The sequence below is a fragment of the Phocoena sinus genome, chromosome 3 (genome assembly GCF_008692025.1).
Source record: "Phocoena sinus isolate mPhoSin1 chromosome 3, mPhoSin1.pri, whole genome shotgun sequence".
In the NCBI taxonomy this organism is placed as follows: domain Eukaryota; kingdom Metazoa; phylum Chordata; class Mammalia; order Artiodactyla; family Phocoenidae; genus Phocoena; species Phocoena sinus.
This window is the reverse complement of record NC_045765.1, coordinates 112208883-112226493: the sequence shown is the minus strand read 5'-3', so window position 1 is coordinate 112226493 and position 17611 is coordinate 112208883. Positions and strand designations below refer to the sequence as shown.

At 42.5% G+C, this 17611-nt stretch overlaps 1 protein-coding gene and 1 non-coding gene across 4 annotated transcripts in view; one reads left to right on the top strand and one right to left on the bottom strand.

Moving 5' to 3' along the window:
- Positions 1–17611, top strand: part of PDE8B (phosphodiesterase 8B) — a 151345-nt gene that overhangs the window by 12562 nt on the left and 121172 nt on the right. For all 3 annotated transcript variants that reach the window (XR_004349109.1, XR_004349110.1, XM_032626077.1), the window contains exons 2-5: positions 1173–1363; positions 4827–4886; positions 6936–6993; positions 15809–15897. Coding sequence is in view for 1 of the 3 variants with exons in the window: in XM_032626077.1 (XP_032481968.1) it covers positions 1173–1363; positions 4827–4886; positions 6936–6993; positions 15809–15897 (398 nt within the window). In the remaining 2 variants the exon portion in view is untranslated. The remainder of the gene's footprint in view (positions 1–1172; positions 1364–4826; positions 4887–6935; positions 6994–15808; positions 15898–17611) is intronic.
- Positions 17419–17525, bottom strand: LOC116752461. Its single transcript, XR_004349527.1, has one exon. It is a non-coding gene; the product is annotated as a U6 spliceosomal RNA (small nuclear RNA).

Here is a 17611-nt window from a genome sequence, read left to right as displayed (position 1 = left end):
CCACCAGGGAATCTGGGTCCCAGAGCCCAGGGAATGAAGAAGGACAACATGGTGGGAAGTATGTCTACCTTCTTTCCAGGGAGCAGGGCTTCACTTTTCGATGAAGAAGAAAGAGGCACGTTTCCTCACCTTAGCTCCAATAGCTTCACATTTCATGATTGTTCTTTCTAGATTTGGCAAACGCTAGGTGTTGGAATTCGTTTTTGAGATTGTTTTGAGTTCCCGTCCCTTCTGTGTCTGGATAAGGATTTAAGTGCTCAGTTTAGAGAGGTGGCCAGGTACCTTGAGACGAACACCAGCTGCCCTGGCCCCAAATATGTGTGTATGTGAATCATAGTCTAACTTGTGTTGATTAGCCTATTTTCATAGAGCTCAGTCTATTTAAAAACAAAGCCACTTAGGAAGTTACAAATGGGTAACAGCCACCAGCAGAGTGATGGACCATGTATTCTGTGCTCGCTCAGGCCTCATAGCTAGCTTACAGGGCACTGTTCTTAGCACATCTGACATTGGAGAAGCTGTAGGCTGAAGAGATGAACTACCTTGTTCAAAGACACCCTAGAATCAGTGGACCAGCTGGGATTTGAACCCAGGTAGCTTCTCTCCAGAGGCTGCATTTTAAACCAGTATCTTGTAGGCCTGCTTTTTTTTTTTTTTTTTTGGCTGTTTATTTATTTTTTAATTTTCTTTAATTTTTAAAAAAAATTTATTTTCTATTTTTTTTTACATCTTTATTGGAGTATAATTGCTTTACAATGGTGTGTTAGTTTTTGCTTTATAACAGAGTGAATCAGTTATACATATACATATGTTCCCATATCTCTTCCCTCTTGCGTCTCCCTCCTACCCTCCCTATCCCACCCCTCTAGGTGGTCACAAAGCACCGAGCTGATCTCCCTGTGCTATGCGGCTTCTTCCCACTAGCTATCTACCTTACGTTTGGTAGTGTATATATGTCCATGCCACTCTCTTGCTTTGTCACAGCTCACCCTTCCCCCTCCCCATATCCTCAAGTCCATTCTCTAGTAGGTCTGTGTCTTTATTCCTGTCTTACCCCTAGGTTCTTCATGACATTTCTTTTTCTTAAATTCCATATATATGTGTTAGCATATACAGTACTACTCTCTAAGGCTGATGATTACTGTCAAGATTCTCTTTTCTTTGTGTTCCAGGTTTTGCTGATCTTTGCAAAGGAAGACAGTCAGAGTGATGGATTCTGGTGGGCCTGTGACAGAGCCGGTTACAGATGTAATATTGCTCGGACTCCGGAGTCAGCCCTGGAATGCTTCCTAGATAAACATCATGAGATTATTGTGATCGACCACAGACAAACTCGAAACTTTGATGCAGAAGCAGTGTGCAGGTACCTTAGATATGTTAATATGTTAGTAAATGTCCACTTAACAGCTTAAAATGAAATTCATTTAAAGATGTCTTTAGTTCTAGCCCAAATATTTCTAAAATACGCGTTGATGTTTCTAAGTGGTACATACAGATTTCTGTGGTGAAGGCTGTAGCTCCTCCTATGGCCTTTTCTATTTCTCCACATTTGAGTTCCGATGAATTTAGAGGTGTGAGCTAGTCTCCACTGAAAACTTCAGGGTGTTTTCTCCCCTTGAGTATTGCTCATGTTTCACCAAAAAGAAAAACTGAAATTCACACAGTTCTTGTTACAGAGATAGAGTTTGGATTTAAACCAGATATTTTAATCTTAATTATTCTGTCCCAAAATGAACATCAGAAATGTGTGAAATAGACCATTTTTCTCTGCCTGACACAGATGGGTGGATTCTACAGCAGTCGTGGAGGGAAGGCAGCTACTTTGCAGCAGCAGAAAATCTTCCAGGGATCCAAACCCCCTGCTTGTTTACAGAAATGCTTGCGCTCTGGGGAGGAAATGCTTGCCTGTTCATAAACAAATGCAGTCATCAGAGTTAGCTCTGGATGAACTGATCCATTTAGCACAAGTGGAATGCTTTGAAGCTGGATGGGAAGAGGTCACTAATTAAATGCTAGTCCAAGATAGACTCCAAATACATATGGAGCTGGAATTGTCTTGAATATTAGCAAGTGAAATGAAAGGTAGGGAAATGGTTCCTTAGACCCTTTGGTACCCTGACAAGGAATTCGTGCGTTAAGAGAAGTTTCTTGTCACGGCATCACCTTGCTATACTTGGACCATTTTCAGTTTTCCAAAGAAGAAACTTTCTTAAGGAACCTTTTTAAAAATGTCTTACTGGTCCCAAATAATCCGATCTTCCTGCATAGAAACATTTGCCTATTTAAGTATATAATACTAAAATGTGTCACAAAATATTTGGGTATTTTTAGTGTTAAGAAATAGATAACATGTGTATGTATATATATATGTGTGCATGTGTGTGTATAAAATGATTTTCAGGCTAGAATTGGGTCTCTTATAACTAAGCAGGTCTGCTTTTTCCTGGTCTCCACTTACTCTTCTTACATGATTTTGTAGTAGAAATAGCACAGTCCTTTGTGCATATACAGAATGATTTAAGACAGGCTTCAGATGTAAAAAGAAGAAATGAATAGGAAGAATTCTTTTAATTCAGGCAAAGGCCCCAGTTAGCAGGTAAGCTTCGTAACCTTCCTTGAATATAAAGAAATGTAGTTTTGTTTCCTGATGAGTGAATGTTTGTCTTAGCTGCACAGAAAAACAGTGGGGCATCAGTGCAGTTCAGAAGCCAGGTTATGTATCTGCTGGTGTGTTTACTGACTGTTACCAGTCATGTTGAGGATGGTGAGATTCCTGAATGCTGGACTGCCAGCACATCTTCCCTAAGATGAGTGGGGACGCATTCCCAGCAGATGTGCCTTCTTCATTGTCATCTATGGCCCAAGATCTCTGGTTTTTGAGCTGGACTGGACCTTAGCTTACCACGCTTCCTTGGACCCTGGCCTCACCTGTGCCCAGCTACCCCTTAGTCCTCTCAACCAGGAAGAGGTCCAGGTCTCTCTGGCCACACCAGTTCCTTTGGAGGAATGAGAGAGAAGGGGTCAGCAGCAGGAAGGGACCTAAAACACAGAAGCCAATCTCAAAAGAAGCTAAGCAAACATGAGCTCCAGCCCAGTTATGTTCATAACATGTTTTCTCTTGCCTAAGCCCCACCCCTTAGAATGCAGCTCAGCAGTGTACCCATGACACCTCCTGGGGGTGGAAGAGGCTGAAGGAAGGTGCAGGTGTTTAGCATCTCCCTAGAAATGAGAGCGCACCTCTGAAACTCTGTACATTTTTTTTCATTAGGTGCACCTGGTATTTCTGCTGAGCTTTCAGTAGGCTCCTAAGTAGGAGATAAGTGTAGCTTCACGTTACCAGGATGTGGTAGGGGGTAGGGTGGCTGAGTGGGAAGTGGTCTGGGCTGGCATTACCCCTGCTGCCCATAGTGAGTTCAGGCGTCTCTCCAAAGGAGCTCGTTCAAATACCATTTATCCACAAGGGGAACCTTCATTTCCCAGGAAGACAGCAGCTGGTCTTTTCTTGAGCCTTCTACTCACATACAGTGAGGTCTCAAGGAATAGGACATGGGGAAGGTACATTTTTAGAGAAAGGTGAAGAAATTTAGTCAAAGAGGATGAAGCAGTATGAGCTGGCTGTCCCTGGGGGAGCAGTAATGCATACACCTTAAAATGGAGAGGGGGGCTTCCCTGGTGGCGCAGTGGTTGAGAGTCCGCCTGCTGATGCAGGGAACACGGGTTCGTGCCCCGGTCTGGGAGGATCCCACATGCCGCGGAGCGGCTGGGCCCGTGAGCCATGGCTGCTGAGCCTGCGCGTCCGGAGCCTGTGCTCCGCAACGGGAGAGGCCACAACAGTGAGAGGCCCGCATACCGCAAAAAAAAAAAAAAAAAAAAAAATGGAGAGGGGCAGAAATGCCAGTAGCTAGAAAGAAACAAATACAGGTTGTTTCACAAATTCCTCAGCCTTCTGTTCTTAGAGGTGTTGGTTCCCTTCTGAAGGATCTCGAAATAAAGAGAGGTCAGACCAAGGAGATGGATGGAAACAAGCATGCTTACTTGTACTAAGACTCAAGCATGTGGCCCTTTATTAAGAGTTCATCCAACTCATGACCCCTGACCAGAATAATCCAGAATCTGAGCTGCAGCATAGCACATTTTCTGGCATCATGGACCTCAGAATTCTATATCCTTACATATTTTAACCCTGTTAAATTCCTAGGGAATAAACAAATTATAGACAGGCGGTCATGGTACAACAAATATCATTATAGTGACAGTTACTGTATTGACCATTTCTCAGCCCTAGTTGATGACTCAGTTGTTTAAAGTATTTGAGCACAAATAACAGTACAACTGAAAAATTGAGATGGCTCTTTGTGAAATTTTTAAAAGACCTTAACCTGCACGTGTACATCCATCTGCCAGCAGTCCTTCTAAGGGCAACTTTCTGAACTATCTACTATTTTAAAAGAAAAAAAGATCCATCCCAGTTAGCTCCCCAAGTACAAATTGATAACTAGAGAATTGTAGGACTGCCAATTTTCTTGCAGAGTGGAATCTCAATCAGAAAACATGGAAGTTAAGTGGAATTTGCCAGTTTTTGAAGTGGAAAATTGGCAGGTCTGACCTACTGGAGAATCGCCTGGGAGTTAAAAAAAAATTTTTTTTTTTTTTTAGTAAAAGAAAGAGACTGTCCTAATCCGCAAGGGCATCTTTTTTTGTTGTTTTCCGACTTCTTCTTTACAGGGACATTTGATTTTGTGCCATTTTCACTGTGAAGAAGTCCTGTATTCTGTTAACGGAACAAGGCCTAATCACTGGTTTGACTTGGAGCTTTCTCCTTGCAGGTCGATCCGGGCCACAAATCCCTCGGAGCACACGGTGATTCTTGCGGTGGTTTCACAAGCGTAAGCTCACCTCCCGTTCCCAGCTGGGAGTACTACTCTTCCTCCTGAAACATTGGTCTGTTGTAATTCAGCCTTTGAGCTGGCAAAGCAAGGGGGAGGTCTTTGGCCTCACAGCAACAACCTTAGATCTTACTTGGGATTTTCTTTGTTTTGCAAAGAAATATTTTCTAGAAATATTTGGATTTTTCTCTTTACCCTATCTAATTTCTGTCAGCACATACACACTTCAAGAAAAAAATGGTTACTCATTATATGCTGGAAATGAGTAGAGAATCTGGGGAGGAGGAGGTCTGGAGAGAACATCGTTCCAGCTTATCTTTTCTCTTTGAAGAAAAGAGATAGGAGAATGCTTACTTTTTTCACTTAAGAAGAAACAGATTATAGCATGAGAGCAGGCGCTAAAGCCACCGCAAGAAAAGGATTGTGCAGTTTATGTTGGGACTGTTATGTGGCTAGAAGCAGGACAGCAGGATGGCCCCACTGGGGTGATTGGCACAGATTCTGCCCTGAAGGAGCTGACAGGCCAGCAACTCAGAGTTTCAGCCTCCCTCAGGCAGGCGCCGCCCAGGGGAGATTTGAAATATCCATTCCAAAGCCATATTGGAACAGTGGGAAATCCTGGCTTCCAAGTCTTGCCCTAACCAAAGACTTCTCACCTGCTACTCCTTGAGTCTCTTGATAGGAGCTGTGTCTCTTCACTTGGACACCTACCACAGGCTCTTGGCCCAGGAAAGTGAAGAAACTGTCCCATTGGTTTCTTACCATCTTGCCATCTTGGTGGGGGATGGGATCTCAGCAAGAAAGAGCGAGGGGAACCGAGATGTGAGACTAGCCTTCTTCAGCCCTCTTGCTTATATTTTATCTTCTGGGGATGTGAGCTCTTAACAGGGTCTTAGGGTCTTGACATGGGTACCAGAAGGGTACCAAGCCACAGAGCATTTCCCAAAGTCTGGCTGATTCCATGGACCCAAGACAAAACATTCATTTTTTTCTTATTCATGTGTACTTGTCCTTGACAAGTAATGGCTTGCTGTGTCTTGTTATTATTTTTCACTTTTTCCCCCCTGTTTTTTAAGTATTTCATTTATAGAGGAAGTTAATAATAAAATTAATGCTGCTTGTGCCACCCAGCTTATGAAATAGAACATTATTAATACCCTTTGGAGCCCTTCATTGTTCAGAGAGGGTAGAACCTTGAGTTCCTAAGGAGGAAAGGGGGTAGGAAGGACAGCTTTTCCCTGCTGGGAAAATGCCACAGGTAATGCCACAAATAGGCACTGGGATTTCTCTTCCTGTTCTCTTTCTGCTTCTCCACCCAGTCCCCATTGTCCCATTTTTCTTCCCTGTTTTCTAAGGTGTGTACGCCATGCTACTTGCTCGCTGTCTTGGGGACACCGTTTCTCATAAAGGTGGCAACAGAGCTACAGCATGACTTCATGACCAGCTGACCCCCACCCCGTCCTTGTATTCAAACTGAAGTTCTGAGACCCAACTGCAGGCTCAGTGTAGGAAACCTCCCCTGAGATGAGTGCCAGTAATCAATTTCTGTCGTCTTCCCTTCTCACTTGGCTTTCCTGATGACACTTCTTTCCCATTGGCTCTGGGGTGCTGCAGCCTCTAATGCCAGTTGTCTTCCTGAGAGTTGGACCCACCTAAGTCTTGGGGTGGGAGTCGTGCTTCCAGAAGGTTTGGGGATCTCAAAGAGGACAGTGGTCTCTGGGATGAGCGTTGCACCTTCCTTGTCCCTTTATGGGACTGCTCCGGTACATTTGCTCCAACTCCCAAGGAGCCCAGAGTTGGAGAGGGCCTGTCGTGTGCACCTTTCACGCACGCTGCTGGAGTTCCTTCTACTGTCTGTGTTCTTTCTGCACCTGAAGGCGGACGTGGGAGTCTGGGTTCTTACAAGGCAGGTGCACCCTGCGGGCACGTGCTGGGCAGGAAGGCACTCTCACAGCTGTCTCCCTGCTTGCCTTGCGCTCTCCGAGTTTCAGTGTGAGGAATCCCGATTTGTATATCTGCTGAGTGACCACATTTTCTGCTTTGCTACAGATCCGGCGACTATGAAGAGGCCTCGGTCCTCCCTCTTCTGCACGCAGGCTTCAACCGGGTATGTAAAAGATGAACTAGCACCTCTCTCAGATACAGATACCTAACCTTAGCCAAACAGCTAAGCATACTGTTATAGGCATTCAGCCCCAGAACTGTGAGGGAAAGGAAGCAGTTGTTCTCATGGGATGGTGACGAGCACCTGCTGGTCAGGCTTTTTTCCTTTTTCTCTCATAACTTCATATATCTTAGCTACAGATATGTAATGATGTAAAAAACCTGTCTTCTTATATCAGGTCGAAATTCTCTAGTCCCAAAGTAATCTCATTTAAATCAGTCCGGTCAGTTAGCGTGTATGTGTGTGATTATGTATAGTTAGTCCACCAGATCGGCACCCAGGGCTCTGTGTTCATCAAGGGCCCAGCCACAGCTTACACCCTGGGGACAGGCCCATGACAGCAATGGCATCTTGGGAACTCCTCATTGAAGCCATAAATGTCAGCAAAGGAAAATTCTGAGTGACAACTACATGAAAAACACTGATATTCAACTTGGGGATGAAGACTGATTACTCCAAGGAAACTTAACAAACTAAATACCTAGGCTTACCCAGTATCTCAGGGGAAGGGCAGTCTGAAGGTTTGGTTGGAGGTGAGGCCGTGTGCATGCAAACAGAAAACAACGTGATGGATTTGAAAGAGAGAAGAAAAGGGGTGGAGAAAGATAGTCAAAACATGACTGTTTAAAGGAAATGTATTTCATAATATTAAAATATTGCAAACCCTTACAGAGAAATTGTGGAGGACCTCACTTTATATGCTTGAATTTTTTTAATAACAAGCATATATTTCTTCTATTAAAAAAATAAAAGATTACCCTTTGGAAAAAATAAGGTAGAGGTCACAGTTGACTTGGGCAACTTTTGCGGGTAATTTAAACTCAAGCAAGTGACCTGTGGCATCTTGTGAACTCCTGGTTTAAACCAAAAACATCAGCAAAGAAAAGTTCTTTGACCCTGATACTCAACTAGAAGATTGAGATTGATTAAGTAGACTTACCAAAAACCTAAATAACTAGGTTTACCGGGTATCTCAAGGTCTTTTGATAGGAGTAATCTGAGTCTCAAATAGATGGTGTGATGCATCCTTTTCCTTCAAAAATAGGAGACTGCCAGTGCCTCGTGAATTATGAAAATTCCTTTGGGTGCTTTAAGCAATGGTGGTTGGCTACTCTGGATTCAGAAAGATCCCTTGTCTGTTGTCAATCACAGAGAAGCAGAAGTTGCCCATGGGATGCAGTTGTTTTGAGCTTTGGTGTGCTTCCGTGGAGAAGCAGCAGTGCTGTATAAAACGTTGAAGGCAGTGCTGCGGTTCACAATGTGATGGAAATGAATGTTTCCGGTCAGCAGTATCACTCACTCCCTTAACTCTTCGCTCCTGTCCGTCATCACATCTCTCAGAGGCTGGCACTCGGTTCCAGACGCTGTTCTGGCGTGCTTGCCACAGCTTAATGAGACAATGCTTCTGAGTTTCGGAATGGAGAGTTGCAAAAGGAAAGTCATCCAAGAAGTCGTGTGGCTGGGACGTCTTTACTTACTCATTTTCTGAGGAATGACTTGAAATTACTCAGTTTTCTTAAATCTTCCATGTAACGTTGACCACCCATGCACCTCAGCCCAAGGCTGTCCTTCACATCTGAGGCAGGGCCTCTCAGAATGTGAGCATGGAGGTTCTCCACATGACCTGTGGAGGGGCTGGGGCAGGCAAGACACACCGTGGGTTATGGCCATGAGCCCCCGTTGCCATAGGTGCTGTTGAGTGCCCTTTTGGAATTCAGCTTTTAGTTCACCGATCCTGCCTCTGACCAACTGGTGTGGAGGTTGGTGTCATTAGGAGTGATAGCATCTTGTCTGGGGGGCTAAGATTGCACGTCTACTCACAGAAAAGCTTAGGAGAGACATCTGCCCTGTTTGGGTGCAAACGCTATTAAGTGAATTTAGGAGGGAAAATGCCATTGTTCCTTTTTATTCTTTTTTGTAACCTGTCTGTGCTGCTCTGGAAGGTTTCGTTTCTCTGTCTTGATATGATACTGCTCTTTGCAGGCAGCCATGGTGAGTAAAGCCCTTTGTGGAAGCATGAAAAACAGTATCTGTCAGGGGCCACCTGGTAGTCTTTAGTGCTGGGTCTGATCAAGGCCATTTGCCAGCCAGGTCAGGTTGCCCCCAAGGAGTTGGGGCTCTTTCCGAGAGAAGCATGCCGCACCTAACAGGCTTTCCCTCCTGAGTTACAGTGGCACAGAATCGGCTGAGGCTGCTCTCCAGGTGGCTGGTCTCCTTTTTTTTGGGCAAAATCTTGTCTCTGGCAACTTTCTACCCAAACACCCTTCCAAATATGCCAGCTGTTCTTCTTGCCTTCTGTGAAGTTGTTTCCCATCTCTGAGTTGTTGTGATTGTATTAAATCATCTGCTGAAACTCGGCTCTGTGTTACTAGCTAATTGACCAGTGCCTCAGTTGCTGGGTCCCTGAGTGGGGATCCAGGAACACATTGTACCATCAAATATCCCAGAGCAGCTCCTCTTGAAGCCGCTATAGCTGTGCATGAGTGGCCGACTGCATGGTGCTCAGCCCACTCTGAGTTTTTAGAAAGAGCATCTTAGCAAAAGGCGATTGCAACTTGTTTTTGTATGAGCCTTTGTGTACCCCTTTTCTATTTGGAATGATGTTTACAAGTTCATTCAGCAAGTCTTTATGGAGCACTTACTCTGTGCAAGGTGGTGTGCTAGGCGTGTCGGGGATATGGCAGTCAGACACAGTTCCTCCCTGGAGAGACGTTGTGTGGAGGAAGAAGTGGAGAACCAAGGTTTATTATTTGTCGGGCTCCATTCTAGGTGACTGACTTGATCCTCTTCTACAGATGAGAGGTTTGGTATTTTCTCCATTTTTGCAGAGGAAGAAACAGGCTCAAGATGACTACCTTGCAGAGCTCATACTCATAATAAGTCAAGATGCAAATACTTGGTGTTTAACTCCCAACTTCATGCCGGGTAAACCAAAGTCATGTTTCCCAGAGTGTTCCATGGAACGCTAGTGTTCCAAAGCTTTTAATGGGTGTCCATGACAAAAGGCTTCTGTGGTCGAGTAAGTGTGGAAAATCAGTGAAGACTGATTCTCCTCCTCTTACCCCTGAGAAGGTACAGTGCATGTTAGCAGCATCGCACCCAAGCATATGGGGAAATCCTGTACTAAAGACACCTGCCTACGTTTCTGGAAGCGGGGCCCAGGAAGCTGCATTTTAACCAAACACCCAGGTTATTCTTAGCATGTTGAAGTTTGAAGACCACTGTTCTTGGTTCACTCGATTTATTTCAGATTTCGGGGTTAATGATAGTCTAGAAAATTCCACAAATATTTTCCCACTGCCCTTAGTCTACAAAACACTTACTGAGTGCCACTTATGTGCAAACAAAGTGCTCCAGTGTTTAGAAACCATCACCTAACAGAAGGCTGATCTTCACCGCACTGGAAGTTCTTAGGAGACCTAAAGAAAAATAAGAATTATAAAAAATTACGGTAGGACCTTCAAGATGGCAGAGGACTAAGACATGGAGATCACCTTCCTCCCCACAAATACATCAAAAATACGTCTACATGTGGAACAACTCCTACAGAACACCTACTGAACACTGGCAGAAGACCTCAGACTTCCCAAAAGGGAAGTCTGGCTGGCTGTCAGGCCTGAGCCTCTGAGGTGGGAGAGCCGAGTTCAGGACATTGGACCACCAGAGACCTCCCGGCCCCACGTAATAACAGTCGACGAGAGCTGTCCTAGAGATCTCCATCTCAATGCTAAGACCCAGCTCCACCCAATGACCAGCAAACTCCAGTGCTGAACACCCCATGCCAAACAACTAGCAAGACAGGAACACAACCCCACCCAGTAGCAGAGATGCTGCCTAAAATCAAAATATGTTCAGAGGCACCCCAAAACACACCACCAGACATGGTCCTGCCCACCAGAAAGAAAAGATCCAGCCTCATCCACCAGAACACAGGTACCAGTACCTTCCACCGGGAAGCCTACACAAGCCACTGAACCAACCTTACCCACTGGGGACAGAAACCAAAAAAAATGGGACTTACGAACCTGCAGCCTGAGAAAAGGAGACCCCAAACACAGTAAGTTAAGCAAAATGAGAAGACAGAGAAACACACAGCAGATGAAGGAGCAAGGTAAACACACACCAGGCCAAACAAATGAAGAGGAAATAGGCAGTCTCCCTGAGAAAGAATTCAGAGTAATGATTGTAAAGATGATCCAAAATCTTGGAAATAGAATGGAGAAAATACAAGAAACATTTAACAAGACCTAGAAGAACTAAAGGGCAAACAAACAATGATGAACAACACAATAAATGAAATTAAAAATTCTCTAGAAGGTATCAATAGCAGAATAACCGAGGCAGAAGAACAGATAAGTGACCTGGAAGATAAAATAATGGAAACAACTACTGCAGAGCAGAATAAAGGAAAAAGAATGAAAAGAATTGAGGACAGTCTCAGAGACCACTAGGAAAACATTAAACGCACCAACATTCGAATTATAGGGGTCCCAGAAGACGAAGAGAAAAAGGGACTGAGAAAATATTTGAATAGATTATAGTTGAAAACTTGCCTAATATTGGTAAGGAAACAGTCAATCAAGTCCAGGAAGCTCAGAGAGTCCCATATAGGATAAATCCAAGGAGATACATACCAAGACACATATTAATCAAACTATCAAAATTAAATACAAAGAAAAAAATATTTAAAGCGGCAAGGGAAAAGCAACAGTTAACATACATGGAATCCCCATAAGGTTAACAGCTGATCTTCAGCAGAAACTCTGCAAGCCAGAATGGAGTGGCAGGACATATTTAAAGTGATGAAAGGGAAAAACCTACAACCAAGATTACTCTACCCAGCAAGGATCTCATTCAGATTCGAGGAGAAATTAAAATCTTTACAGACAAGCAAAAGCTAAGAGAGTTCAGCAGCACCAAACCAGCTTTACAACAAATGCTAAAGGAACGTCTCTAGGCAGGAAACACAAGAGAAGGAAAAGACCTGCAATAACAAACCCCAAACAGTTAAGAAAATGGTAACATAGGAACACACATATCGATAACTACCTTAAACATAAATGGATTAAATGCTCCGACCAAAAGACACACACTGGCTGAATGGATACAAAAACAAGACCTGTATATATGCTGTCTACAAGAGACTCACTTCAGACCTAGGGACACATACAGACTGAAAGTGAGGGGATGAAAAATATATTCCATGCAAATGGAAATCAAAAGAAAGCTGGAATAGCAATTCTCATATCAGACAAAATAGACTTTAAAACAAAGACTATTACAAGAGACAAAGAAGGACACTACATAATGATTAAGTGATCAATCGAAGAAGAAAATATAACAATTGTAAATATTTATGCACCCAACATAGGAGAACCTCAATACATAAGGCAAATGCTAACAGCCAAACGGGAAATCGCCAGTAACACAATCATAGTAGGGGACTTCAACACCCCACTTTCACCAATGGGCAGATCATCCAAAATGAAAATAAATAAGGAAACACAAGCTTTAAATGACACATTAAACAAGATGGAATTAATTGATATTTATAGGACATTCCATCCAAAAACAACAGAATACACTTTCAAGTGCTCATGGAACATTCTCCAGGATAGATCATATCTTGGGTCACAAATCAAGCCTTGGTAAATATAAGAAAATTGAAATCATATCAAGTATCTTTTCCGACCACAATGCTATGAGACTAGGTAACAATTACAGGAAAAAATCTGTAAAAAATACAAACACATGGAGGTGAAACAGTACACACTAAATACCCAAGAGATCACTGAAGAAATCAAATAGGAAATCATAAATACCTAGAAAGAAATGAAAACACGACAACCCAACACCTACGAGATGCAGCAAAAGCAGTCCTAAGAGGGAAGTTTATAGCAATACAATCCTACCCTAAGAAACAAGAAACATCTCAAATAAACAATCTCACCTTACACCTAAAGCAATTGGAGAAAGAACAAAAATACCCCAAAGTTAGCAGAAGGAAAGAAATCATAAAGATGAGCTCAGAAATAAATGAAAAAGAAATGAAGGAAACAATAGCAAAGATCAATAAAAGTAAAAGCTGTTTCTTTGAGAAGATAAACAAAATTGATTAACCATTAACCAGACTCATCAAGAAAGAAAGGGAGAAGACTCAAATCAATAGAATTAGAAATGAAAAAGGAGAAGCAACAACTGACACTGCAGAAATACAAAGGACCACAAGAGATTACTACAGGCAACTATATGCCAATAAAATGGAAAACCTGGAAGCAATGGACAAATTCTTAGCGCAACCTTTTACGACTGAACCAGGAAGAAATTGAAAATATAAACAGACCAATCATAGGCACTGAAATTAAAAATCACAAGCACCGTGATTAAAAATCTTCCAGCGAACAAAAGCCCAGGACCAGATGGCTTCACAGGCAAATTCTATCAAACATTTAGAGGAGAGCTAACACCAAAACTTCTCAAACTCTTCCAAAATATAGCAGAGGGAGGAACACTCCCAAACTCATTCCATGAGGCCGCCATCATCCTGATACCCAAACCAGACAAAGGTGTTCACAAAAAAGAAAACTATAGGTCAATATCACTGATGACACAGATGCAAAAATACTAGCAAAATACTGGCAAACAGAATCCAACAGCACATTAGAAGGATCATACACCATGATCAAGTGAGGTTTATCCCAGGAATGCAAGGATTCTTCAATATATGCAAATCAATCAATGTGATAAACAATATTAACAAACTAAAGGAGAAAAGCCATATGATCATCTCAATAGATGCAGAAAAAGCTGTTGACAAAATTCAGCACAGTTTTGGAAGTTTTAGCCACAGCAATCAGAGAAGAAAAAGAAAGAAAAGGAATCCAAATAAAAAAAGAAGAAGTAGGGCTTCCCTGGTGGCGCAGTGGTTGACAGTCCGCCTGCTGATGCAGGGGACACGGGTTCGTGTCCTGGTCTGGGAAGATCCCACATGCTGCTGAGCGGCTGGGCCTGTGAGCCATGGCCGCTGAGCCTGTGCGTCCAGAGCCTGTGCTCCGCAATGGGAGAGGCCACAACAGTGATAGACCTGTGTCCCGCAAAAAAGAAAAAAAAAAAAAGTCATATACCACAGTGTTCATTGCATCTCTGTTTACAACAGCCAGGTCATGGAATCAACCTAAGTGTCCATCGGCAGATGAATGGATGAAGAAGATGTAGCACATATATGCAATGGAATATTACTCAGCCCATAAAAAGAAACAAAATTGAGTCATTTGTAGTGAGGTGGATGGACCTAGAGTCTGTCATACAGAGTGAAGTAAGTCAGAAAGAGAAAAACACATACCGTGTGCTAACACATATATATGGAATCTAAGAAAAAAATTGGTTCTGACGAACCTAGGGGCCAGACAGGAATAAAGACACAGATGTAGGGAATGGACTCGAGGACACGGGGAGGGGGAAGGATAAGCTGGGATGAAGTGAAAGAGTGGCATTGACATATATACACTACCAAATGTAAAATAACTAGTGGGAAGCAGCTGCATAGCACAGGAAGATCAGCTCAGTGCTTTTTGACCACCTAGAGTGGTGGGATAGGGAGGGTGGGAGGGAGATGCTACAGGGAGGGGTTATGGTGATATGTGTATATGTATAGCTGATTTACTTTTTTATACAGCAGAAACTAACACAACATTGTAAAACAATTATAGTCCAATAAAGATGTTAAATAATAAATAAAAAGGAAAAAAGGAAAAACGTTACTACGTAAATATGAAAGTGAAAAATATAGAATGATTTTATATATATAAATATATACATATAAAATATATACTTACACACATAGACACAGGCATAATAAAAGCCTAAGGCAAATAAATTAGACTTAGTCAACAAAAGTTTACTTCTGAGGTTTTCGTTTTAAAACAAAGGAAACTGTTTATCCCAACCTTTTCAAGACTTATTTTATCACAGATCCTTTTTGTACTTCATGAAGCATCAGCTAACACCACTCAGAGCTCAGTTACAGACTGACACATCATCTCCACCTGTCCAGAAGCTGAACCAGAACCTCACCATGTTTAACCTTGCTTTGTAAATAGAAAGTATTTCCCTCTGTGTGTGTTCATGGTTCCCCCTCTGTCCTTAGCCCTTCCCAGCTTCCTCCTGGGCTGGTAGGGACCAGAGGCACAGGGAAAGTCAGGGAGCTTCTCAGATATTCCACAGGGAGAAGCCATCCATGCTAGATGTGTGGAAGAGAGTGTGTATGTGTGTATGTGAGAGAGACAGACAGACAGTCAGACAGACATGAGAAGGGGCAGGATGCGTTAGGCACTCAGAAGATGAGGAAGGAAGCAAAGACTGCCTCTCCCCACAGAAGACATCACTCGTAGTGTGGCACGCCGTGAACACATCTAGGCTCAGGTTTTAGAAGACTTTCCTTAGTGCAACAGAAGCACAGGTGGTTCAGTAATTAGCAAGACTGAGGGAGATGTTCTATCCCTTGTGTTTTTATTTTCCTGTGAGTGTTCATAATGTTTTCCCACCTTTGTTATAAATAACTGCAATGTTTCTGCTCTCTTCTTTGTTATACATTTAAACAGCATTTCAAACACTTGACAATTGTTTTATTTAATCTCATCTTACCTACTAGTTGTCTTATATAACAGAGTTACCTGAGGTTGGAGAAACTGTTAAGCTTCTTTGACTATTTAAGAAGTAATTGTATATGTCTTATGTATTACCTTTGCTTTTTTTCCAGAGATTTATGGAGAATAGCAGCATAATTGCTTGCTATAATGAACTGATTCAAATAGAACATGGGGAAGTTCGCTCACAGTTCAAGTTAAGGTATGTAGCAAAATAGGAATGAATACAAGGTTAACCATTCTGTAGCAAAGCTTGTCTGTCCTCAGGCTGAGGTTCAACTGGTTCTTAGCGGAATCCCAGGGATTCTGAAGCTGTTGAACAAGTAACCGTAGCTGGTAAATGGCAGAGTCTAAACTGGGAGCCCACTGGTATAATGAAATAAATTGAAGGCGTTTCTTCTTTTGACAGTATTTTCCACTATTTTACAGCAGTTTTAAAATTATACACTAGGAAAAGTACTGTTTAACTTCTGTACAATTAGATCGAGATTAAGAATAGCCTTTGAGGATGACTTTGTACTTGCAACATTTATAAATTCCTACTTGGATTGTTATAGATAGGGACAAACCTGTGGGAATATTTATTATGCTAACTATGGTAATTGCTACGTATCCATGATAGCAATTTCATGAGGCCTGCTTGTGGCCTCAATATGCATGAAGTATCTTCAAGAAACTGATTTTAAGTCTCTTTACGCATGCCTAGTGCTTTAAGAACTTCTCTCTGGTGCTTACTTCTGAGATGAACAGATTCTCTCAGCGTCTCGGTGCTAGGATGCTCTGCTTCTGGGACGTCTTGGAGTATCAGAGTTGTAGCCCATGCCTGGTTTTGTTCAGGCTCTACTCCAGCACACTCTTAGGACCCTGATTTCTTCAACCTGCCCTGCTTCAGCAGAGAGAGCAGGGGAAAAGAAGAGGCTCTTCATAGCCCGCGGCCTCTGGGAGACCAGTCCCAAGTGGCTCCAGGCTATGGGATGCCAGAAGGGCTCTGGCTTCTCTCTCTGGCCCACTGAGGGGTCACAAGGCTTTCAGGCTCAGTGAAAAATAAGGATAGCATCTCATTGAAATGGTTATACTTCTTACCTTGATTACTGAATTTGCATTCAAAGAGAGCAGAACCCTTTCTAAACTTAACTTTTCAGAGCCCTCCTCTGTCCCTTGGAAGAAAAATGGATTGGCATGAACCCCCAGAGGCAGGCCCTTCTGGGGTTCACCCTGCTCAGGGAAGTCAACTGTTTGGTGGATAGAGAGCTCTAAGAAATTAAGTGTGGGGATAAACAGTCCCTTTTGAGGTGGGAAAGTATTAAAAAAAAAGAATCTCAAACCAGTGGAAATTCTTTGGTAAGGAAGATTGCCAAAGATTTTTGAGTGTCAGTTAAATCCCTTGGTTTCTTTGTATCCATATATTTATTACCTGCAGAGAACTTCATAGAATTTCGTAAGAAAACCGCATTGCCTTTACTATAGCAATTTATGAGTTTTAATTGTACATTAATTGTTTTATTCCTGGGGCTCTCTTCTGTTTTTATTTAGGGTAAAAAGACTTTGTACTTTTATTTTAGATGTTTTCACAATAAATAGGATTAGGAAAAGAGATTTCATCTTGGTTTAATTCTTCAACCTTGCGTTTTCTACAACAAAAATGAACGGCAGATGCCTTATTGCTTTGATAGGTAATTCCCTCATTTTATTTACTTATTTATTTTAGTATCTCATTTTTTATAAAAATATGGAACGCTTCACGAATTTGCTTGTCATCCTGGCGCAGGGGCCATGCTAATCTTCTCTGTATCGTTCCAGTTTTAGTACATGTGCTGCCGAAGCAAGCACTCCTCATTTTATTTTAAATGACTACTTGAGTTTTCTTAGGCAGCATTCAATGTGATGGCACATGTAAGAGGTCAGAAGGCGCCTTG